The 25,649-nt window shown below is 43.6% G+C and overlaps 2 protein-coding genes across 2 annotated transcripts in view; one reads left to right on the top strand and one right to left on the bottom strand.

The window, feature by feature from the left end:
- The window catches only part of SCYL3 (SCY1 like pseudokinase 3), a 30,716-nt gene extending 25,139 nt beyond the window's left edge, over nt 1-5,577 (top strand). The window contains exons 12-14 of the mRNA XM_060232597.1: nt 1,870-2,031; nt 2,727-3,433; nt 5,251-5,577. Coding sequence (XP_060088580.1) covers nt 1,870-2,031; nt 2,727-3,433; nt 5,251-5,313 — 932 coding nt within the window. The 3' untranslated portion in view covers nt 5,314-5,577. The remainder of the gene's footprint in view (nt 1-1,869; nt 2,032-2,726; nt 3,434-5,250) is intronic.
- Nucleotides 5,578-5,794: 217 nt separating this feature from the next.
- The window catches only part of FIRRM (FIGNL1 interacting regulator of recombination and mitosis), a 33,020-nt gene continuing 13,165 nt past the window's right edge, over nt 5,795-25,649 (bottom strand). The window contains exons 8-24 of the mRNA XM_060232589.1: nt 25,195-25,333; nt 24,600-24,680; nt 24,193-24,257; nt 21,889-22,037; nt 20,194-20,323; nt 19,582-19,768; nt 18,129-18,211; nt 17,624-17,675; nt 16,754-16,843; nt 15,155-15,340; nt 14,430-14,552; nt 12,975-13,070; nt 10,955-11,068; nt 9,860-9,964; nt 8,712-8,792; nt 7,047-7,166; nt 5,795-6,211 (exon numbers count right to left, since the gene is read on the bottom strand). Coding sequence (XP_060088572.1) covers nt 6,026-6,211; nt 7,047-7,166; nt 8,712-8,792; nt 9,860-9,964; nt 10,955-11,068; nt 12,975-13,070; nt 14,430-14,552; nt 15,155-15,340; nt 16,754-16,843; nt 17,624-17,675; nt 18,129-18,211; nt 19,582-19,768; nt 20,194-20,323; nt 21,889-22,037; nt 24,193-24,257; nt 24,600-24,680; nt 25,195-25,333 — 1,987 coding nt within the window. The 3' untranslated portion in view covers nt 5,795-6,025. The remainder of the gene's footprint in view (nt 6,212-7,046; nt 7,167-8,711; nt 8,793-9,859; nt 9,965-10,954; nt 11,069-12,974; nt 13,071-14,429; nt 14,553-15,154; nt 15,341-16,753; nt 16,844-17,623; nt 17,676-18,128; nt 18,212-19,581; nt 19,769-20,193; nt 20,324-21,888; nt 22,038-24,192; nt 24,258-24,599; nt 24,681-25,194; nt 25,334-25,649) is intronic.

The raw sequence follows: 25,649 nt of genomic DNA, 5'->3' as shown, positions 1-25,649 counted from the left end.
GGATGTATGGGAGAAGGGGGTGCAATTCGATATTGCCATCTGCAGAGTTTTATTTGTCGTATCGTTTTATTGTATGAATTAATTTTAACTGTATATTTATTGTTGTCCCCCACCCTGAGGGAAGGGCAGGTTATAAAATAAATAAATAACTATAGTGGACAGGCTGCTTTGAAATGTGCAGCTCTAGCTACCACTGGTAACCCACATTACATTCTGAGACAAGGTGCTTGGGTGGGAGATGCAGCTTTGGGCATCATTGGATTATCTGAACTATTTCAATCCAGATTCACATCTGGGTTTGGGATGAAAACTGTCTGGTTCACCCCGACTGCCTGTCTCCATCAGAAGAGTGACAGGGGGAGTGTGTCCTTGGTGGTTGTAAGGAAGGGAGCATCTTGGGCACAGAACAGCAACTCTGAAGAACTAAATGAGGGGTGGAGGGGGAGGACCGACCTTGGAAGTCATTACAGGAATGGCCTGGTTGCTAACTAACTGGGTAGAGGGAGGAGTAGTGTGCTAACATGTTCCTGCTAGAATAAAAGCCGGGGCGGGGGCGTTAATTGCATGTCTTTTGGGGCAAGACATTCCCCTACCTTGTGAGTTTTGTGTACACTGTGATGTTCTACAAGTAAGTCTGGCTGATTTTATTGACTTTGTTTATTTTGCTAAGCTCCAGAAGATTTTTAATCCTTTTCAAAATTGTTTAAGTTATTGTTACTTGACGTCGCTTCACTTTTGTCTGACAATAAAAGAATTTTGTCTGATTTGCTGAACTTGAGTGTGGAGCCTGAAGCTGAGTATTTTGGATGAGAACCCAAGCCTAGAGCGTTCAGTGAGGTTCCACCAATATACAGGTGATTCTCAGCTCTGAACATGCACTTGGAGAAGGTAATGGGAGGAATGAGTGCCAATATTCTGTTCAGGATGAACAGGATTGTCGGTACTGTTAGTTAATGAAAAAGATACTTGAGAAGTCAGCCTGTCCTAGAGGTTTATAGCCCTGGGATACTGCTAGATCCTGGCCACGTCGTGCTTTTCACCAGTTTTGGGGGATACCCTTTGTCCATTCCTCAAAGTTGGCTACAGTCTGCAGAGTTCAGAAATTTCAACAGATCCAGAATATGACAGCCAGGTTACTGCCAGGGGGTGAATGCAAGGATCATATCACCTGTGTTGGAAGATCTGCACTGGCTGCGCATCTGTTTCCAGGTGCAATTTCAAATGTGGGCTATTTTAAGGCCCTAAACAACTTGGGGCCAGGGTGTTTGAAGGCCTGCCTCTTCCAGTATTGCCCAGCCCACCAAATCCTCCTCTTCCATGCACCACCCCCTGCAAAGGTGAGGCAAGTGGCAACTAGAGGCAGGGTTTCCTCCATTTCAGTGGTGGTGTCTCTCCTGTGGGGAATGCCTTCCCCCTTGAGGTTTGCCTGGCACCTTCCTTAACTAGCCCAAAACATTTCTCATCGTCATTGTTTAAAGAGATCTGTCCTTTTTGTTTGTTTTATGGTCCTCTCCTAGCCTGAAGACTCTTCTGTCAACATTTTAAGAATGCTTTGTTTTATATTGTGTTTATGCCCCTGCATGTTTTTACTGACCTGTTTTAATTGGCTTGCCTTGTTTTTATGTTCTTGCTGTTTTCAAATTTTCTAAGTGAATAAGCCCATTTGTGTGCCGCAAGATCATCTGAGTACATCACCTGTTATGTTAATTTCAAAGTCATGTTAATTATGCTAAAAGTTATGTCAATTTCAGAGTAAGAGATAGGCAGTTTCTGTCTAAACAGCACAGTCCTATCCTATATGTCCCGCCATGCCGAGAGCTTGATGGTGGCATATAAATTCAAGTGTATTTTGCTTGTGTATCCTTACAGAATCTCCCACTCACATAATGAGCTGCCAGAGTAAGCAAACCTATAAGCCCCTGCAGAGTAATCCTTCAGGCATCCTCTTCAAGTGCCCCAACTCTGGAAATATGTCCTTCAGCAACAAGAACCATGTGCCAAGGCAAGATTCTCATGTGGCCTTAAAGAAAGGTAATCGCTTTACCCTTATTATGTTTCAGTCCTTGCTGCTAAAGTCTTCCCAAGGTTTTGCTGCACCAAGCACTTAATTTTCACCACTTTAGACTGGGAGATGCCCATTCAGTCTGGAGAGCCAGTTTGGGGTAGTGGTTAAGTGTGTGGACTCTTATCTGGGAGAACAGGGTTTGATTCCCCACTCCTCCACTTGCAACTGCTGGAATGGCCTGGGGTCAGCAATAGCTCTCGTAGGAGTTGTCCTTGAAAGGGCAGCTTCTGTGAAAGCTCTCTCAGCTGCACTCACCTCACAGGGTGTCTGTTGTGGGGGGAGGAAGATAAAGGAGATTGTAAGCCACTCTGAGTCTCTGATTCAGAAAGAAGGGTGGGATATAAATCTGCAATTCTTCTACTTCATTGCATGAGCATTTCCTTTTAATCGCTTGGCAAGGTTGACTGTTGATGTAGGGCTAGAAAACTTGATTCTGAGGGTTGGATGAGCCTTTGTGGACAAAATGCCTTGGAGTATTGGGGAGGGGCAGTGAAAAGAGAAAACTGGGTGCAACCATCCCTTGGAAGCAGGTGAAAAAGGGCAGCTGGAGGAGAGAAGGCAGGGAGTCACCAGCATTTTTACTCTCGCATATAGTCCTGATCCATGATAGGATTGTCAGGCTTGTTTCTTGAGCAGATATGATGTTGTGTGCCTCCCACAGGGGGACAAGAAGACGCTTCCTGGTCTTTAAATGGAGTTCCTGCTGGATTAAACGCATTGAGGAGCAGTGGTAGCTGCCTGCTGGGAACAGAGAACACAACAGAGGAATGGCCGGACTGGAGTGAGTGTGAGGAGCCAGAGACTGAGCAAAGCACAGCTGTCAATCTGGAAAGGCAAGAGCTTCATGTTGGCGGTGGTCCCTGTCTTTCCAACCATGATCTCACAGATAAGAAAACTTGGGCTGATGCGGCTCACAACTCTCCCTTAAGCTCCTCAGGAAACAGACCCAATGACGTTGCAGAGCCTCGGCTCCCTCCCAGTACGCTGGAGTTCAAAACAGAATTTAGAACTCTGCCTTCGAGTTTTTCCTCTGGGCCTGGCAGCCACAGTCGGGATGCCCCCAAGGACCCGCAGGACCAAAGCTGCAGGCAGCCCAAGGCGTCACATCTGGAACGGTCTCCAAAGCAGGAATGCGGTTTAGGAGAGGAATTCACGATCCAGGTGAAGAAGAAAGAGTTGCATGACCCTGAACTGGACTGGTTTGCTGATATGGTGCCAGACATCAAACCTGCATCAGCACTCCTGATTCTGCCAGAGCTCGGGCCCCATCCTGTTGCTCAGAGCAACTTAGATGCCGTTTCCAGCAGTGTGGGTGATTCTCAGAAGGTGCGGTTTTCTTCCAAATTTGCAGCTGCTGCTGTTACAGAGGTGAGGATTTAGGGCTGTGTTCTTGAGGCACAGAACTCTGCTGCTACACTCAGATTGCTCTGACCTGACTAAGCAAGGGAACAGCAATACAAGATTTTCTGGCAGCCTTTCATGTATAGATTGGTGAGCCGGTATGTACAATCTGGAGAGCCATAGATAACTTTCCAGTAATTTTAGAATAGCTCCCCCCAAAAAAACTTTCATGGAAACAGACCTTTTCAGCCTCCAGAAAGCCTGTTAAGATTTTGCTGCAGGATGACTATCTGTGAGGTTGCAAAAGAAAGCCAAGCGGCCAGGAGGCTCGATGCTCCTGTAACCTAGAGTGAACTCAGTGTGTATTTCATTCACCATTAGGCTGAATGGCTGGGGCTCTCTGCTTGTCTCTCTTAGTTTCCAAGCTAAAGCAGAGTACCACAGGACTTCACTCTCGGGTGAGCCACTATTCAGCAGAAGCCTTTGGGAACTGGTGTCTTCCAGCTTGAATAAAAAGCAACATTAAGGAAAAAAGAAAGGCTGCGCAACACAAATCGCTTTTAAACTTGAACTGTCAACATTTAGCCCTTGGTGCCCAAAGAGTTTGTGAAAAGAGACATGAGCTTGGGAGTTCCAGTGTATTAAAAGAGTTCTGGGGGAGGCAGTGCACAGATAATGTTACATGCTTTTCATAGCTATTTAATTATGCTAGAGGGATGCTGCTTTAAGTAGTTCTCAGCTTAATGCCAGCATCCACACTTTGTAGTCCACTAGCAGTAGAAAAGAGCAAGAGTCCAATAGCACCTTAAAGTCTAATGGGTTTTGGCAGGAGATGAGCTTCTGTAACTTACTGCTCACTTCTCCGACTACAGTTGACTGTTCCTTCTGAGACTGAAGGCTGCTATTATCTGGTGGTCCATCCTTTTTTGTAACACGGAGGCTTCCTGGGATTTCCCAGCTTAAAGTTTTCTTACGTCTGGACAGACTAATTCCAGATAGGTAGCAATGCCCAGCTGTAGCAGCAAAATAGGCAGAAGTCTAGTGACACAACTAGGAACTCATTTCATCATACGTTTTTGTGCATCACAGCTAACTTAAATCTAATGTGTGAAGAAGCGTACATCCATAAAACCAGTGAACCTATATCAAAAGCTACACGCAACTGGGTGGAAATTGATTGAGTGGGGGTTTTTTGTTGTTGAACATGCTATTAAATTAGCTTCTCTCTGTAATTTATTATTAATTTATTACATTCAATTTCTATCCCGCCCTCTCCGCAAGTGGACTCAGGGCGGCTAACAATGTCTTCCTCCTCCCAGCCTTCCTCTTTGAAACCTATGCTGCTAATTGACCATATACACTGCATGCACCTGATTAAGTGAGCTTTGCTTTAAAAGTGTATTCCAGCTAGGGTTCCCATTTCCAGGGTGGTGGGGGGGGGATCCCCCAACCTCAAGCAGCAACACTCTGGTTTGGGGGCAAAAACTATGGTTTGAGGGCAATTCTACCATAGAGATTTTCCCTCAAACCAGCGTTGCTGCATGGCATCCCCAGCATGTCACTTCTGCATGACATCAGTTTGGGGGCGGAGCCCTGCCCCACTCCTGGAAGGCTTCCTCTCACTCCCCGCTGGCATGTCATTGAGACCTGGCAACCCTAATTCTAGAATAAGTTTGTTGTAACTTTTTAAAGTGATAGTGGTCTCCTGCTTTATTGTCTGCAAACCAAAAAACCTTTCCAGGGTAAACTTGTTTTGACCTGTTCCTTGTTTAGCTTCCCAAGGCACAAGTTAATCAGTTTTTGTCAGCAAGACCACAAGGCATTCTAATGTTTGTGTATTCCAGGTAGACGATGTTGGCTGGGAAGAAGAGGAGGAGCTAAAGTGGGAAGATGAAACCAACTGGTAATACCAGACTTTTGCTTGTGTCGGAGTTTGCCGCTTCTACTGTGCCCTGGACAATTTTTCCCCCCACAAGCAGCAAAAAACCCCTTCAGAATACCTTCCCAGGAGGAGCAAGTATTTACTTTTCAGACCTGCAAGGCGGGCCTGCTGCCCTCGGTGCTAGAAAAACAGCTGTCGGACTGAGGGAATGCATTGAAGATAGATGGTTTTATCTTTCTGGAACAGTTATTTGTGGAGAACACTAGGAAAAAATAAATGGATAACTTACTCATCGTGTTTGTACCATCTGTTTAGATTAAGCCTCAGAGTGCACCTATTTAGAGGTGCAAGATGCTAAGACAGACGTTCTCCAAAAGCTCTTGTGCAAACGGACCTGAGAACGGGGTCTGTAAGACAGAACAGCAGCAAATCTATTTTGTTCCCACTTATCTGCCGCTGTTGAGATTTCTGTTTTCCAGAAGGTATCCTTTGAATGAAAACCACTCTGAAACCAATGAGTGTTTTATGTTTTGAACTACATTAAGTCATTTAAAAAGTCATTAAGGTGGCAGTCTGGGAAATTTACAGGTATTTTAGTCCAGGTGAGTAGTACCTTACCCTTCTAGCCAAAAGGCCGCCGTGTGACATGCACAAGCCAAAAGAGGCTGAGTCAAGAATGGCAGCTGCTGCTCGCAATAAGTACTGAAGGGATCCAGAGGTGAGAGCATAAGCGTGGGTCAGTGTGTGCTGTCCTTCAGGCTGTTCAGTGTCGTCTGCAATGCTTCCAGTTTCTTGGCAAGCCATATTGGCGGTGGGCCCTTCTGCAACAGTAGCTTCACAGCCTCCAGGGCCCCTGCAGCACTGTCAATCGCAGACTCATATTGCCTCTCACTGGGTGAGTAGCATGTTCTTTTGGGGGAGGACTGCAGGTTGAAACACAAGAATACTTCTATGGCAAGGCATCTATAATAGCAAAGCATTAACAAATGCAAGACTAACCCCACACCCTGTTACACACACACACACGTAGGCCCTAGAGAGCTTTGTGGGGTGGCATTTGATTTTCTGGCTCTAGTTTCTTATGTAGAATTGGACCTAAAAACTGGGTAGGTCCTAGAAAACACTGTTTCCTGCCATGAGCTGGGAGCCCAGCCTGCACTGGCAAAGAAAGAAGAGGGTGCAACACACTGGGAAACAGCCAGCTCCGGTCATATCTTTAAAAGCTGCTCCCCACCCCCCCCCCCCAGTGATCTGCACGTCACTGGTGCAGTTGCTTAGAACGTTCCGCCACAAGCCGGATAATGATGGGTGTTGTAGGTGGATTCCATCCACAGAAATTTCTGTGGATTCCATCCACAGAAATTCAGTGGTGGGAAAGGGGGCTGCTACAACAAAGCCCAATCGTCTTAGAATGCATCTTAACAGCCTCTCTGCCTCAAATCTCCTTCCACAGCAGTTCCTAAAAACAAAGTGGCTAGTCAGGAGAAAATGTTGGCAGTTCTTCTGTCCACCCTTCTGCCCCATTACCATGGTCCCAAACTTTTAGAGTAGCCAGAGTGACTGTGAGGCCAGAACAAGCTGTGGAGCAGAACCACTTTGTGGCTTGCTTTCACAGGGCAGTTGGTAAACAGCCAGCCAAAAATGCCTTCTTTGTTTACAGAGGTGTGCTGGACCATGACAGTGGGTATGGGGGCACTACTGACAATTGGCACACTCACATCTGATGAGGCTCCTCACCCACAAAAGAGCACAACGTACCTGTAATACCGCAGTCCTTTGTCTCTTTGCTCTAGCCTCTACAAAGAGCCGATGGAAAAGACCATTTTCCTCTTTCATTCGTTCTGCTCTGGCTTCTGCCATCTCCTCTGCACGGCAGTCCTGGGAGAAAAAGCCACAGGAGGAGTAACTAAGGAGAAGCAGCTACATTATCCATCAGAGAATAGGTCACCCAATTGCAGGCCGCTTTAAACATATCTTTTCAGCCACATCTTTTCGTACAGCTTGAAGAGGTTTACAATTTAAGAAACATGACTAGGTAACAACAAGGTAAGATGATCATAACACCATTACAGAACCAAATTGAGAAACCATGCCAAGTCGCAATCTAGCAGGACTAGCCAGAGAGAACCAGTTTAGATACATAGAAACTCAATTTCAAGCAGTCAGCAAAAGGCTCTATGTAAGCATGTATGCTCAGGCAAGTCTGGGAACAAAAGTGCCTTGCATTGCTCCTCAGGCAAGCCAAATCCCAAAGGTTACAAGTTGCCAGATGTCCCCATAGTCACTGCTCTGGATGCTTCCCCTTGGCCTGGCCTGGAGGTGAGAGTCAAGTAGGAAAAGGGGGCAAATTGCACCCTCAGCCTCAGATGATACCAAAAGCACCTCCAATTTGCTTACCGTTGGCCTGAGAAAGAAGGGGAGGCGGGGGGGGGGGGAGAAAAAATTAAAATAAAGGCAAACTGAACCAGATGTGGGAAGTTCTACCTCCCACTGGCAGGGCTAAACACCCAGCTAGCTTTTTTGCATCACTTTCCCTACATGGCCCAGGCTAGCCTGACCTTTGAAGCTAAGCATGGTTGGCACATTGGCATTTGGATGAGAGACCTCCAAGGACATCCAAGGCTGCTGCAGAGGCAGGCGATGGCAAACCACCTCTGAATGCCTCTTGCCTTGAAAACCCTTCAGGGAAGTAGTATGTTGTGTAGTGGAAGCTTGCTGGCCGACCCAGGGCCAGTCACACGGTCTCAGCCTAACCTACCTCACAGGGTTGTTGTGAGGGCAAAATGGAGGAGAAGAGCTGCTTTGCGTCCCCACTAGGGTTAAAAGGCAGAAAATAAATAAATTGGCTGTGATGAAGCACTTTCCACCGCCACCAGTAGGAGTAACCTGATGTGTACTCTTTCCTTCACCGACAGAGAACTGAACAAACTATTCAAAGCCAAGAATAAAGATACCAAATTCCTATTTTCCCACTAAAACAGACTATAAAGTCCATTCTTCGTAATCAGGGCTTCTCTCTGTGTCCTTCCCTCAGCTATAATCCATTATAGCGAAGTTCTGCATGAGAAACAAGCCAGCAGCTATGCTCCAACCCCACCTCCCCCAATGGTGAATTGTTTAGCCAGTTGCTAGTGGCTTTTCCACAGAACAGGATAGCAGGAACTTGGAATAAAACTATCAGAGAAGGAGTGGCACATATCTAGCATGACAAAAAAGATGTCACCTTAGGCAGTGACTTGAGTCATTTAGGGACCACCTCCCCAGAAAGAAAGAAAAAGATTCACATCTTGATTCAAAAGAGTTGAAATTCACATGTTTCCTGAATATGAATGTATACCCAGTGGCTATCATAATAATAACCATTTTGATTCTAAAAACCCTGATCCAGTCCAATGGCAGCTTTGTAATTTCTATATAAAATACCTTTGACAGGAAGCAGACAACTTTGCTTTTAGTTTCTTCAGAGCTGAGGCACTGGGGAATTATGTCTTCATGGCTTGTTTCCTTAAGAAAGAAAAGGGAATTTCACATACACTCAAAACACCCCCAAACTGTTTACTAGGTTACTTTCACAGAAAGAATCAAAGACTCCCACGGCATTTCCCCGAAACAACTGGAAGCACTTTTCCAGAATTGTGAACAAAAATGTGTGTAGTTTATCATTCAAAGGTTAGGCTCCTAAATTTTTTCTCACTGTTTGCCAACCAATACATATATTTTAATTTTAATTTAAAATTCTATATATATTTTTTTAACCATACCTCAAGTATTTGATTTAAGCAGTCCTAAATTATGATTTTGTGATTCTGGTTTTAAAATTTTGGTTTTCTGTGTATTTAGGTAATCTGTTTTATGTATTCTATAAGCCACCTTGATCTCCATAAGGATAATATAACTGATGAAAAGCAAAGTAAAAGTTGCTGCTGAAATCCTAGTCCGAAGTAGTACAGAGCCATTGCACAGAAATGGCAAGTGTTTCCATCTGTGTTCATTTCTCCTTGGTAGCCTATCCTTTAATGGCAAATATACATACTCACATACGTATGCTTATAGTAGTGTTGGGGTGACTGTTGAAGAATGGACTCCTGATTCAGCAAGTTAACCACAACTAAATAGCATCAGCTACAATGGTACTAATGTGCTGCAATGATTTTTAGCTGAATAGGGCCTACTGATGTCAATGGGTCAGTGCAAGGCTTTTTTGTAGCAGGAACTTCTTTGCATATTAAGCCATACCCATCTGATGTAGCCAATCCTCAAAGAGCTTACAGTAGACCCTGTACTAAGAGCCCTGTAAGCTCTTGGAGGATTGGCTACCTCAGGGGTGTTTGACCTAATATGCAAAGGAGTTCCTGCTACAAAAAAAGCTCCGCACTGACCCCTTGACATCAGTAGGCCCTGTTCAGCTAAAAATAATTGCAGCACATTAGTACCATTGTTGCTGATGCGATTTAGTTATGGTTAACCTGCTACAAAAAAAGCTCTGGGTGAGTGTAAAGTTTGGTCTTAAAGGAGCTCAATTCGGGGATGACTGTGCGCACTCACCTCTGCCCCAGCATAAGTGCTCTTACCTCTGCGAACTGAATGAACGCCTCTAGGGCATGCTGATGAATCAGCCAAGTATTGCTGGCAAGCAAAGTAGCAAACAGACAGGACACCTGGGACAGAACCTGTACCTAACAAGCAAAAACAGTTATTATTTGTGCTTCTATTCCAATATAGTCCCTTAATCACCCTTCTTGGAATATTATTAAAATGACGACCTGACGACAGGAAATCCATGGCCAATTTTGCTGGCAAAGAAACCATATTCCTCATCCTTCAAATAAAGCATCAAACAAAATACTGGCTCAGCCCTCGGTTTGCCTAAATGTACACTACCTTCATACAATATGAAACACTGTAGAAAGTGTCAGTTTGAAACTGAAGCTGCCAGAGATCAGTGGTCTACGCTGAAATAAACTCAACAGCAAGAAGTCCACTATGCCTAGAGTCAAATTAAGAGTGACAAACTGTCTGGAGGACTAAGGAGTCTAAGGGGCCATGTTGGATCAGGCCAATGGCCCACCCAGTCCAACACTTTGTGTCACATAGTGGCCAAAAAAACCAAGTGCCATCAGAAGGTCCACCAGTGGATCCAGGACATGAGAAGCCCTCCCACTGTACCCCCCCCCCCCCAAGCACCAAGAATACAGAGCATCACTGCCCCAGACAGAGTTCCAACAATACGTTATGGCTAATAGCTACTGATGGACCTCTGCTCCATATATTTATCCAATCCCCTCTTGAATATGCTTGTAGCCGCCACCACCACCTCCTGTGGCAATGAATTCCATGAGTTAATCACCCTTTGGGTGAAGTACTTCCTTTTATGTGTTCTAACCTGACTGCTCAGCAATTTCATTGAATGTCCACTAGTTCTTGTATTGTGAGAAAGGGAGAAAAGTACTTCTTTCTCTACCTTCTCTATCCCATGCATAATCTTGTAAACCTTCACGGCTTTCTGAATGATCAGACTGCTTACTTAGACCCTCCTTAACTATTTGGCTGCTGCTGATAAATTAATTTTCAAGGTTCTGGTACATGGTTTCATTGTCTTCAACCATAAAGGACACATGCAGAAAGATACCCAAGGGACAGACAGAATACCAGTCCACCACATTTACCTGACAATCTGGGGGAATAAATAATTTCCCCACCGCAGAGACAAAATCTAAGACTGCAAGCAGAACGTGGTCCGGGGGATTCAGCTGGACGAGAGAATTCTGCAGTGTCAATACCTACATGAAGAGAGAATCAAAATTAAAGGAGTGTTACAGAACAGGAATTTGTTCTAATGAGAACAGAATGTCTAAAGTGGCACATTCAAGTCCAACCAGCAAGATGCAAAAGCAAGGAGTGCACCAACCCAACCATCAACAAGCAAAGTCCTAGAATTGTTTTGGGGTTTTTGAAGCACAGTGTCATGGTGCCCCTTTATGCCCTAATGCAGCCTGTTTTTATTTTAAAAAAAACACAAAGAAAGAAGGCAGCATACACTCTGGAATCAGCTGCTGAAGCAAATGCTTCACGGACAGGCTGACCTAACCAGTTTCTCCTAATATTTAGATATAATCAAAACAACTGCGAACTTTATACCATGCAAAAGGCTGGGCACACACTGCCATTTCTTTGCTTACAGGAACTCCAGAGGCCCAGAGCAGACATAATGCTGCCAATCCCTTACACAACATTAGGACAGCAGAAATGCCCCAAAGGCCTACATAGCACTAACCTGCCTTCCCATCCCCAGGAAGAATCTTCCTTAGCTTTAAAAAGAATTTTGTGCTGCATTTCTGCACGAGTTTGACATTATAGGTAGCGTCTGAATTCATAAACACAAACAAGATGGCACTATAACGGGGACAACCACCAAGCAATACAGGAGCTACCCCACAAGCAGGGTCAAAGTAATGGCCCGGGGAAGAAAGCAGGCACATGGACCCACATGCAACAACATTGCTGCCAAGGCTCAGGTATGTGCCTTGGGAGGGTGTTCCACAAATGAGGCATAACCACACAGAAGGTTCCCTATCCAGCAAATACCTATTATCTGAAAGAGCAGCAGGCAGACCTTCAGCTACCTATGTTCCAGAGTGCCAAGGGCTTTCTAGGACAACACCAGCAATCTGAGTTATATCTAGAAGCAAACTAGGAGCCAGGTTAGTCCTCTAAATCTAGTTTGCTAGCCTGCTTCAGGCCCTGATTGATGGAGATCATGGTTGCCATTGCTACAGATGCAACACCAAACCACTGTAAAAGCCATGAAGAGACAGAATCGTCAGGAGACAATACCTGCACCCTGCCTAATTCTCATGCAGGCAGTACTCCTCAAAATAAAATATGCCCAACCTTGATGACCCTTGCATTCCTGGAGGAAAGCAAATCTCTGAAATACTTTCTAAGATGAAATTCCTCGTATCTTCCAGCCACCACCTGTTTATTGGTGAGTGTGCAGCAAATCTGTTACCTGTCACGTGGCCCTATGAGTGCAGAAGGCACAATCTCTTCAATATGGCTGAGGACCTGCCTACCTTAGGAACCGTCTCTCCCCACATAGTCCCCAGAGGGTACTTAGATCTGGATCACAAAATCTATTAGCAATCCCCGGGCTGAGGGAGGCGAGATTGAAGGCTACTAGAGAAGGAGTCTTCTCTATTGCAGCCCCCCACTGGTGGAACCAACTCCCAGACGATGTTAGAGCCTTGTGGGACCTTGCCCAGTTCCGCAAGGCCTGCAAAACATTATTTCGAATGGCCTTCAACCAAAGTATATAGATGCCCAACACCACTGAATGTACGTCATGAATTTTAGCACCAAAACTGTTGTTTTAAAATTGTATTAATAATTTCAAACTGTAAACTGTTTTAACTTCTTAACTGATTTATTATTGTAATTGTTTGTTTTATTGTTGATATCACAATGTCGTTAGCCGCCCTGAGCCTGGAGGGCGGGATATAAATACGAAAAATAAATAAATAAACTCTGCATTTTGAGGACCAGAGTTCTCATGAATCCCAGGAAACGGAAAGCAAGGTTGCAGCAGGACGGGAGAATGCATTTTTCATTGTAAGCAACGATCCGTGTTGACGAGTGGCTTGCTAGTCGTGTGTTGACTCTAACCTTGTTCACTGCACTGGTTCTTACCTGAATTAGCATTTGAGGCTCCACCATTTGGATACAATGTTCCAGAAGACGAAACATCAAGCAAAAGGCCTGCTGCAGGCAGAGCTGACTGAAGATCTTCACGGGACAAGAAAAATATGCTGTAATTATAAGAACCAAAACTCCAGGCAAACATCTTCCTATGCCAGTTGTCTATGCTATTTAGATGCATGAGATGAAACACAGTAGACAGCAGCTTGCAGTCTCATTTGGAGCCTCCCTCCAACTCAGGACAAACATGAAAGGAGCAGAAACTAGGCCTGGAAGATAGAGAAGGAGGAGCAGCAAAGGAGGAACCCCCTCCACCGTGGCAGTCTTGGAGTTGCCTCTCCTCCCTGGAACAGCAAGCTGGGTGCAGGAACAGGACTGCAGGACAGAGGCCAGCAAGGAAGAGAGGCCCTGGAATTCAACAGCTGGAATGATATTGTGCTTTCAGCCTTTGACTGCTTAGAGAAAGAAGGATACGTTATACCAGGGGTGGCCAAACTGTGGCTCGGCAGCCACATGTGGCTCTTTCACACATATTGTATGGCTCTTGAAGCCCCCACCGCCTCATTGGCTGGCTTGGAAAAGGCATTTGTCTCTTCAAATCACTTTGCCAAGCCAGCCAATGGCTTAGAGAATGCATTTGAAGTTAAAGTAACTTTCCTTATGCCTCTCCCTTCTTCCTCCTCCTATCTATTTGCTTTCTCTCCCCCTCCCTTCCTCCCTCCATTCCTTGTGGCTCTCAAATATCTGATGATCGTGTCTTGTAGCTCTCAGACATCTGATGTTTATTCTATGTGGCTTTTACAATAAGGAAGTCTGGCCACCACTGAGTTATAGCCTCCCAAACACTTCCATTTCTGGCCAGCTGAACTAGCGAAAGATTTCTTGGACTGCAGATCAAATATTCCGTAACAATGATGGCAGGCAGATTCACACTGTGAAACATAGGTTAGAGAAACTCAATGTACTTCATTTATTACAAATTAATTAAACACCACCAGGCTCTTTTTTAAACCCACAGAATTTATACTCCTTCCACAGACTGAAGTCTGTATGCTAGCACTGGTTTGGGTCGTGGCAGTGTGCCCCCTATTAGCCCAGATCCAGTTAGGGGCTATTTGGCAGAGGGGCACTTTGTTGCTTGTTTGTTTCCTAAATGGGTTAGGAAGCAGAGCCTGCCTGTAGGCACACAACAAAACACTCACCCCTCACAAGAGCCATCAGCACCTGAAATCTGGCCATGAATTGATATGGCAAGGAAGATAACTATAATGGGATACAACAGCACGTTTCTGCTATTATTATGAACAAAGTCTGCTCTCTCTCACACACACTTCTGGAGTCCTCTCACTACAGCAGAGAAGACAGCAGAGAAGACCCATACTCCTCATGGGTAAAGGGAAACAAGATAATGCAACAGTGTGGGGGGAAAACAGAACATTGTCTAACCTGTGTAACATTTGCGATAGCCAAAAGCTGACCAGCAATTCTGACAAGAGCCATCTGCTGTCCCACCTCCAGAGTCTCTCCAGCAGTTTGGCACACTGATAACAAGGCAGGGAGAGCTGCATTCTTACAGAGAAGAGAGAATAAGAAGGAAAGAACATGTGAGCTGAACACTGCAGCAAAAAAGGCTCTCAACATGTGAATGGAGCCTAAAGGAGCAGCTGTAGAAACTTAGCTCTGTGACAGCAACACTTTAAAAAACCAAACCCATATACAGTGATTATACATTATACTATTAAAGGAAATAATTTATACAAATCAACTGGACTTTGTTCCAGAGACTGTGGGTGCACCAGAAGCTTCATCCAGATTGGTAGGCACCTAGAACAAACTGGTCACACATATTTGAGTTTTTCTCAGCAACCAGAACAAAAAAAGCCTTTATCTTCTTTTTTAAATGAAAACTTTCTATTCCCAGTTTTGTATTCTGTGTGCTTCGCTCTGAAACCCAATGGATGATTCCTAAACTTGACGCAAAACATTACAAGCAAAGCCTAATCTCTTAACAAATTAGGCAAGTCTTTGAAGACTGTGTTAAGGCAAAGTAATTGCACAATGCTTTTGGGGATTTCCCTGTAACATTTAACAGGCAGAGACTCAACCAGATCCAAGAGGGGGAATCCTCAGCATTCACAAGCAAGAGTCTGTTCAGTCAAGTTTTGCCTTACCCTCCCTAGAAGCTCCTCCAGAGGCCTTTTGCTGCTCAGCCACTCTTCGCATTGTGCAAGTCCTGCTGCAAAAAGTTCATGAGCAACCTGCTTCCTAAGTGGAGCCACCAGGGCCTTCAGAGAAAGATGCTGCCATAAGACGAGATTCTCCATTTCTTTGTGAGGAAATCTTTGGATAAACTCTACCTGGAAGGGTAACATCATTAGAGAGAACACATCTGAAACTCGAACTGCAACTGCATTCAGATGTCTGCCGAGAACAGGCTTGAATGCAGTTTGTTCTCATGTCCATGTGCTCCCCCTCACCCGCTCCCAGCATGCAGAGCACAGCTGAAGGCTTCCAGACAGGGAAGCCTCAAATCAAGCTCTTATTAGCTGTCATAACTGAATGTGGGCACCTGGCACAGCAAAGTGTCAGTCTGTCTCCCCTCCATATCAACTAGGCTTAAATAAAATTTAAACATCCAGTGCCCATTTCCACACACCTCTAGGAACACCTTTGGGGAGGATTGCTGTTTGTACAGTACTGCTGGCTAAGCATTATTGCCAATCTGCTGTTATTTCTATACCACTTTATACAGGGTTGGTAATAATTAGCGCTTATTCCACAATTTAAATTATGTTATATTGAATTTTTGTTGCTAGCTGCCTTGGAGATCCATAGTCAGACAGAACGACAACATATAATTTTTTTTAAAGCCACACATTTTCTTTTCATTACATTAACAAGCCAAAACCATCGACTGTTCTTTCCCTATATTGCAATTTTCAATAAAGTTATAGTCTGATTTAAAAAAAAAAAGAAAGCCAAAACCAGCCTGAAATAATTAACTCCCACAGAAGAAGGGGTTTCAGTGTAAAGTCAAAGCAGATAGAAAACCGCTGAACCCAATGATTTGGTTTTAGCTTTGAACTTTGAGTCTGTGTAAGAAATGATTGAAATCGGATTCCATGTTAACAGCCTGATTACCTGAAGAAGACCAGTATTGAAACATCTTGAAATCTAGAGGAGACATCTTATGAAGGCTGCAAAGATTTCCCGGCCCCTCCATTTGAAAGAATTTCAAGTTATGGACTGCATTATGAACTTTATTTATTGGAGGAAGGATTTCTTAAAACCCCTCTATTGGAAATATTGGAACTAATTATTGTTTGTTAATAATTTGTAAATTTTCTGGAGGGAAGAAATTGGAAATTGATGTTGATATTTGTATACACTGGCTTAAAGTTGTATATAGGATAAATCATATATAAGAAAGTATGAAGTATAATCATTGTTTTTCAGTGGTATTCTATCTGCTTTGAAATAGTAACTGTCAGCCTCACCAAATAAAATCACGGGTTGAAGCAGGCCAGAAGAGGACAGGCACAACATATGAACATATGAAGCTGCCTTATACTGAATCAGGCCCTCGGTCCATCAAAGTCAGTATTGTCTACTCAGACTGGCAGCAGCTCTCCAGGGTCTCAAGCTGAGGTTTTTCATGCCTACTTGCCTGGACCCTTTTAAGTTGGAGATGCCAGGGATTGAACCTGAGACCTTCTGCTTACCAAGCAGATGCTCTACCACTGAGCCATAGTCCCTCCCTAAATACTCACCTGGTGATCGGGAGCCATCAGGAAGAGCAGACGTCTCAGCAGGATGCCCAGCAGAGAGACCCGGTAATGTTCAGTAGGACAAGCTCTTATCTGGTTCAGGGTAGGAAACAATGATAAGCTCCCGATGATCAAATACTCTAGTCATGTTTTTTTAAAGGAAAAATTTTGATAAACCTTTTTAAAAACCAAAGGCTTCAAACAGGTTTTATTTTAGGCAATATCCCTGACAATAATTCCCCTCTTAGTTTACTACCAGGCCAGATCTCATATCCCACATGTATATCTATCCCAACTGAACCATGTTCTAGATAAGACCACACATTGCATAAATTACAAATTGTGCTGCAAGCAGAAATAAATTGAGCGTTCCCTTTTTAGAGCTGCCTGCACAAGGCAAACGTTACTTCGGTGATCTCACCCAGGTGGCTCAAAGAAATAAGCCAAGCCCCAGACTAAGGGAAGGCAAAAAGAAAAATCTGTGGCATTAGTAGCTGATCACACCTGGATAAAATGGAGAAGGAGGAGAATGAAGTATGCCACTTTGGGTCCCCAATGAGGAGAGAGGCAGGGTTTAAATGAAGTAAACAAACGAATCAATGAGTTTGTTTCAAACATGAAAATAAATCCACCAGCAGAGCCTTTAATCAACCATGTTATTTGGAATACATTTTTAATTATTACATCACTATCAGATTTATGCTGCTTGTGAATTTACCACTCTGTTACAAGCACTTAAAGAAACTGAAGGGGAAGAGGAACATTCTTCTCATTTTATACTACCAACTTGGCTAAGTTCTTTCAGGAGGTGTCAAACAAAACCTGGGTCAGAATTTGGATCTAATTATGATACACACATTACACTTTGCTTACCAAACTGGCTATTGTAAATGCATGATGAGCACATAGATCTGCTGTTCCATACCTGGGAAATGAGATGGATAGAAAAATGAGCAAACCAGCCAGCTGATCTTCCTAAATTCTACTATTTTGTGTTGATCTTAAGTTGGGGGGGGGGGTCACCTTAGCATTACAAAAAAATGAGAGTATTACATATCCCATATTACCTTCTTGAGGAATGGTGGGATACAAGTAGAGAGGCAATATAACCTAGTGGTTACAGTTCTGGAATAAGACCAGGGGACCCCAATTAAAATCCTCGCTCTGCCATGAAACTCATTAGATGATTTTGAGCCAGTCACACTCTGTGAGCCTGACCTACCTCACAGGGCTGCCATGAGGATAAAGTGAAGGATGGAAGAACTGCATAAGCCACCCTGTTTTCTTTAGGTTGGGATAAGAATGGAATAATAATAATGAGAAGGTAAATGAGAAGAAGTTAAGCTCTGTTACATGTCTCAACAGACACTTATCTTACCGGGCAAGGAAGCACCAAACATCCATAGCTAGGAGAACAATGATCATGTTAGAACCAAGTATGGTTTCCAGCAGTGACTGTTCCTGGGCAAAAAAAGAAAATGGCCACACATGAGCAGAAAGTCATTTAGGAGGAACTTATAGCTGTTCTTCAATGTCCTTCTACCAGCTAACTTCAGACCAGAACCCACCGAACGATTCCTTCTGGATACTAGCACAAGAATTCCAGCCACAGATAACATTTTAATGCCAAAGGAATTATTCGCTGTGAAGCCTGCAGCTTCAAGTAAAGTTTGGTCTGAGTATAAATTGGATTCCCATTTGGGAAAGGCACAAGAGTAGAGTACAGAAAGGGCCAATCTTGGTTCTGCCATTCTATTGAAATTTTCTTTCCTCCTAGGCAGGAAGAGAGTCTCAGTTTGCAGCAGGCGCTCGGGAAGGGAGGCTGCTTGCCTGTGAGCTCCGGCCTGTGGGGGAGGCCTGCTCAGGAAAATGAGGCCTCCAGGCAGTAAGACAAAGTAAGTCATTCTCTTAGGCAGATCAAGTATAGACCAGGGACAATACGATGCGTTTAAAAACCACCTTTATTTTGTTATGCTGTTTGCTGTGCTTTGCTGTGCGGTGCTGTGCTGTGCTAACTTTTTAAATGCAACTGTTTTTGTTTTGTGTTTTTCTTTTCCTATATTTTTCTCTTTTAAATAAATGTTTTTTCTGTTTTAAATGCTGGCAGTTCGTCTCTGTACCACATAGATCCCCGACCGCTTAGACCACGCTGTTTTATAAAGGGGGCCCCGGGGAAGGGGGAAGGCATGCAGTTGGATAAGGTGCCAATCCTCCAGGGGTGCCCCAAAGAAGCGCTGAGGTCTCGGTGAAACCCAAGTGCAGGGTGGCAGAGGACCTTGAGGCCTAGCCTCATAGCTGGAGAGGGGGATTGGGAGTCCTGTTCCTCTCAATCTGAACCCCAAGACTGAGCAGGTGGTGGCAGCGCGCCCAAGGGGCAGGAGGGGAAATAGCTCCCTCCAGGAGTTGGCGACTCGATAGGGAGCTGACGGGACCGGGTCTGAAAGCAGAATCGGGCCGGTTCCGCCACAGCATATAACAATACCAATTTGGATGTTTTTGTAAAGTTGAAGAGCCTTTACTAACTGTGTGTACTCCAGAAAATAACACTAATCAAAACTATGTGGTTTGGCTCATTCCATTTAGAGGCCATGTTAAAAATCATATCTTGAAGATGCTCATTCCTCAGTTTAAGACTCTCCAAGTCATCAGTTTATCCTAGAGTCATTGGCTTTTTGCAGGTAACACTGTTATTTAGATAAACATGCACTGTAAACTGAATTCATTTTCAGTATTTCATAATCTGCCTTGAGTCTCATTGCGAAAGGTGAGCTATAGGCAAAAGTAAAAGTAAAATCAAGGTATCAGTATTGGTTTGCAATACTTCTCCTTACCAGTAGAGGGAAATGTGACACAGAGAGGGATGTGACAAAGGCACACAAGTGGATACACACGTAGTGGTACAAAGTGACAGAACTCTCTGCTTGTCCAGTTGTCATCACTCCAGGCAAAAAGACAGGGAGGGAAAGCTCTCCAGAGCACTGCTGTAGGCTGAGAAAGAGGGCAGTAAACAAGGGAACCCTGCAAAGACATGGAGAACAGTAGTGTTACTTCCACATTACCAAATTCTTGACCAAGCCTCATAATACATTGCTAGAATAAAACTAAGTCAGTGCAGCACTATGTAGAACTTGTCAGTCCATGCCTCATGAAAATAACTATATGAATCATGTAGAGATGTTAATAATGTGTGGTATATGCTTATTTTAAATTAATAGTAAAACATCGATAAAAATAAATAGACACGAGAGAAGCTTTAGCTAAATTTAGATTGAATTTAGACTGAATCAGACTGCCCTTCATTTGCTTCCCTAAACCCAAACATCGCCCCCTTCTTTCTGCAGGCCACTTCACCTCTGTGTTACAGAGTGCTTCCAGAACATGTCAAAAAACCCATGAGAGCCTCTGCCTGCTGACACAAATCCTCAGTAGCAGCAAGCCGTTACCTGGGAGAGTTTTCTGGGAAATGACTTCCTGTGTCCCAAAGCGCCTGCACCTCTTGTGGCTGAGATGGCAACATGTCCATTACAGAAAGCAGGAGACGGCACTGGGCAAAGTGCAGCTCAGGAGAGAGAACTGAAGATGAGATTTTTAAAGAAGCGTTATAACTGGTACAAGCTTTCATTTGTACAGAGCCCCTCTTAGCCCGAGGGAACAGATGCAAAAAGCCCCCGAGTGTATAAACACTTACAACTGGGGGTCTTGCATTCGGATATGCCTGAGCCAAAATTATCCCAGAAATTCCATTTTCATTTGGCTCAGCAATACCCAAAGTGGCCCAAAACGCTCCCAAAATTGCACAAGTAACACTTGGCTCTCGGAATTTCAGGTTTGGGAGGGACAGCAGGAATGGTGGTCAGTGAGAGAAGTGGGAGAATGTGCTAGAGGTGGGCTGCGGCACCAATTCTGCCATGGCCTTTTAAGCTTTAAGAATTCTGCAGTGCACTTGGCCCTCCGTGAAACCCCAAACCCCTATTGGTGTAGTGGTTAAGTGCGCGGACTCTTATCTGGGTGAACCGAGTTTGAGTTCCCACCCCTCCACTTGCACCTGCTGGAATGGCCTTGGGTCAGCCATAGCTCTAGCAGAGGTTGTCCTTGAAAGGGCAGCTGCTGTGAGAGCCCTCTCCAGCCCCACCCACCTCACAGGGTGTCTGTTGTGAGGGGAGAAGACATAGGAGATTGTAAGCCGCTCTGAGTCTCTGATTCAGGGAGAAGGGCGGGATATAAATCTGCAATTCTTCTTCTTCTTCTTCTATTTATAATTACAGAGGTCATTTAGGCCCTACAGCACCACAGCACATTTAAGTAGATGGGGGGGGATTATAAATACATTTGTGAGCAAAAATTCCAGGGTCTAATCTAATAAATGAGGATATTTGCCTCAATTTATTTATCTGAATATTTCATTTGTAGAATCTGTACTTATATCTAGAATCCACACAGTCTTGAGTAAAACAGCAAGCTCTATATTTACTCCTTCTTATGTTGTTCCCTCCCCTAAACCAATGTTCACAAGCTGTCTGAAGAATAAGTATGCAGAGATCTGCCTGTTGCAGCTGCCAATAGAGATTCGTAGATTTTGTTAAAGGAAATGTGGAACCAACCCATTCAAACCAGCACTGGGTTGCTTAACAGAGACCAATATCACAGTTATTCTTGCCCTTAAACTCCACTTGTAGCATTCAAATTATTTTTGCCACACAGAAGAAAAGAACAAGATCCTTCCAATTTTCTACTTTGCCCAAGCATTTTAGTGCAATGTATGTGCCTGCTGCTGGTCTCTGCTTATGGTCTGCTGCCTTTGCTTGCAGTAAACCCAGAATACTTTTACTGAATATAGAAACATATTACGAATCCATGTTTTATGTACCTTAAGAACCAAGCGGTAATATTAAGGAGTGTCACTTACTTGTTAATTAATTTGGAATATTAATTCCCAGTAACACACTGCAACTGATTGAAAAATTGAGAGAAAAAAGCCCCGGAAGGCCTGAGGATTCAGGCAACAAAAAATCTGAGACACGAACCCAAATGCTGCTGCTAAAAATTCTCAGTGAAAATTAATGGAGGGGGCATAACATCAGGCACCACTCCTCTGCTTTAAGGCAATATAGTGTGGATAATGGGACCTTTAAACCTACCTAAGGTTTTACTTAATACAGCTTCCACAAAAGGTCTGAAGGCGAGCAGGCTGGGGAGGAGCGGATCCAGGGCCACAAGGAATCCTTTTGCTATTTCATCCCGACATGCCTCAGAAATCACTGCCGCATGAAGACTTGGAGGAAACTTGCTGGCAGGAAAACAAACACAGAATGGATATCATCACAGCTGTGTTCTGACTGCTGTTAGGCACAAATCAAGGCACGTATAAACCAGAGCACTGCTTTGCTTTGTTTTAAACCTGCTAACGTTTCTTGGTGACTATAAGTGAGTTTTACATGCAGCCTTTGGATACTCTAACATGTTTTGTTGTAGCCCTGAGCAACAGTTAATATCTAAGGAAAAGAAAACATGCTTTTATTTTGTACTTTTTAATGATCCTTCAAAGGCCCTCTTCTTTCAGGTAGAACCTCAAAGTTGCCAATCTGATATTTAGGGGAATATTAAGTTCTGGGTCACATGGAGAAATTTATTCTTTTCACACTAATAGTGCCAATTAACAAAGTGCAACAGGATAACAGCGATAACTCCAAAATTGTAAGCCATAACTGAGCCATTCGTGGGAAGGGCGGGATATAAATCCCAAATAAATAAATAAATAAAATAACTCATAAATCACAAATGAAATGAAACAGAAATAACTGAAACATTCAATATTAGAGGTATAACATCTATTTATATTATGTAATTACAGAGGACTATGCCTCTAAATCAGCAGGTCTCTGACCATGCCATGCTCCTTTCCAAGCCTTTAAGAGTACCCAACCTAAGGCTTGCATTTGGGGTTTAAAATCTCTCAGATGCCACAGCACTTCAAGCCAAGATGGATGGGTATTAAAGTGATTTTGATAATTAAGTAAAAAAGGACAGCTTGACTCCATGATGAAATTTTTAAAAGTCTATTTATTATTTAGATAGCCCCTAAAGGTCACGGCGGAAAGTGCTGTCAAGTCACAGCCAACTTATGGCAACCCTGTGTGGCTTTCAAGACAAGAGCAGTTCAAAGGTGGTTTGCCATTGCCTACCTGTGTGCAGCAACTCTGGACATCCTCCCTTAGCCGTCTCCCACCAAAGTACTTAACAGGGCCAGCCCTGCTTAGCTTCCAAGACTGCGCTAGCCTGGGCCATCCAGGTCATGCAGGGTATACTAATTGACTGGCATAAGCAACCCAAAAGCAGATGAAGAAGAAGATATTGGATTTATATCCCGCCCTCCACTCCGAAGAGTCTCAGAGCGGCTCACAATCTCCTTTACCTTCCTCCCCCACAACAGACACCCTGTGAGGTGGGTGGGGCTGGAGAGGGCTCTCACAGCAGCTGCCCTTTCAAGGACAAGCTCTGCCAGAGCTATGGCTGACCCTAGGCCATGCTAGCAGGTGCAAGTGGAGGAGTGAGAAATCAAACCTGGGTCTCCCAGATAAAAGTCCGCACACTTAACCACGACACCAACCTGGCTCTCCAAGCAGCCTTTAAATAGTCTCACAGAATACACTATATATTTCTCAATTATTTAACAAATGTATTATTTCAGAAAATGATACACTGCTAATCATGTTCCAAAATCTCTCATAAAGTCTCTCATAAGCTGCTTTTTAAATAACTGAATGGAAGAATATACAAGAGTATTAAAATAATGACATACAACACTCTGTAGAAAAGAGTTATTTCCCTATAATCTGACATGTAAAATATAGAAACAAGGTTAAAAAGGGGGGGGGGAGGGGAACCAACATTGTTCATAGTCTCACCCATCTAACAATTCAGTTAAAAAAAATAGTTCCAATAATTAACACTGAGATGCTTAACAGTAACGTTCAAGCATCACATCAACATGTTTAAAACTAATAAAGAATGCCCTAATAGTCATTGGTCAGCCTTAAAACCATAGTTACCAAGACCGAGCATGTGCAAGCCTGCGCCTTTGCACCCCATGGTTTGCAAATCACCCTATTACATCCCCATGAGGCCAGGAAGATGATTTCAGCATTCATTTCAAGTGTGGGCACACACATTTCAAGAGTGATACAGCTATGGTTTCACCTGACACTCTCCCCTGTGAGACAGCAGCAGCACCACCAGGACTCAATGCCATCTTGCTTTTAGGGAACTGTAATGTTTTACTGTTTATTTAATTTGGTTTTTACCTTGTCTGTAACTATAACTTTGTTGTGAACCACCATGAGCCTGGCTATTGGGAAGGGCGGTCAAATATACAAATAAATAGCATTTGATAATATGATAATTCTGCAATTAATCATGTTAGTTAACAGCTATATTTTGCTTACCTGTATATTTGAAGATACGTCTGGTGTAACTGAGAGCAAGAATCCACCAAGAAAGGAGTGAATTCCTGTAAAGTCAACAATATCAGATGCGATTTTGCTTTTAAACTTGCAAATATAAAAAATCGGGAGGGGAGAGGGGGCTAGAAAAGACAATGAAGAAAAGAAAATTCTAACTGCTAGAGCCAAAAAAATCCTGATGGTTCCCCAATTAACTATCACAGAGCCGTTTATTGTATAAAATTAATAAGTTAGTGACAACAATACTATTATTGTTCTATCTCAAATGCTATAATGTTCTTATAACGGGCACTTTACATGTTAGGTGAAACATCTTACAGCAGCATAATTACAATGTATGCAAATAAAAGTAATCCTTTTGACAAAAACCCAGCTGGGCCAACTCTTACCTTGATGTAGTGCACCAGGGAAACAGCAAAGAACCTGCACAGTTTGATTGTCCTCTGGAATACCTTATAATCAGTGTTCGCCTATCCAAAAGGGAACATAAAGCAAGATTTAGCTAAAAACGTTAATATCAAAAATTTTCTACTAGCAGCTTCCTTGAAGTGGTGAGAGGTCAATGGAAGGGATCACCTATATCGGGATGTCACCTCCTCCCATCTGCCTTCACATTGTCATGTTCTGGTGCCATTAAAAAAGTGCAACACTACAAAAAGATGGATACATCACTGATCACACCCTGTCACTCTTCTTAGACAACAGTGGCATGTCTCATTGGTACAAGATGCATCCCTCCAACACAAGAGGCTCCACTGACAGCAAGACCCTCCTTGCACAAACAAAACCCACTACCCTTAGCTAAAAGAGTAACAGAATACAACTCTACACATAAAAGTTACGAGACGATGCTAGCTAACCTTCTTTGTGGCCCTGCCCAGCAACTTAATGTTTTGAAGCAGCGAAACCCTTTGTAAATTTAAGCATTTTAAGAAGCCAGCCTCTTCCCAGACCCCAAACGCCTTTAAATACTGATCAATTCACCTGTGTCCCAGACTGTTTCATCTGCTCTGCCAGCAGTAAACAAGACTGGAAGGCATACAAGATGCTCTCGCAAAGGCCATTGAGGATAGCGGCATGTTTCAGGCTGTTCTGTATCAATGACTTGTGTTTAGTGCTTTGCCTAGAGAGGAAAGACATTATCTCAACACATCACAAGAATAACTACATTCCTACTTTAGTCTACCCAAATGTTCACCAAGATCTTTCAGAAAGAAACATCAAAATGGTGCCCTTTCATACTATTTCACAATTGTTCTTCTACTATGTGAAAAAGTCACAACAGAAGCAGTTGTAAGAAGTCTAAAAAAAAAACACCCAAGACAATTTTGTAATATACATGGTGATCATATAACGAAATATAAAACAGGAGCTGGATACTTGAGAACTATACAACAGAATAATTCCAAATGCGCCACTCTCCGGCCACCGCAGTGTGC

The sequence above is a fragment of the Heteronotia binoei genome, chromosome 2 (genome assembly GCF_032191835.1).
Source record: "Heteronotia binoei isolate CCM8104 ecotype False Entrance Well chromosome 2, APGP_CSIRO_Hbin_v1, whole genome shotgun sequence".
Lineage (NCBI taxonomy): Eukaryota > Metazoa > Chordata > Lepidosauria > Squamata > Gekkonidae > Heteronotia > Heteronotia binoei.
Note: the sequence above shows the minus strand (reverse complement) of the source record. Positions and strands in the feature narration are given on the sequence as shown.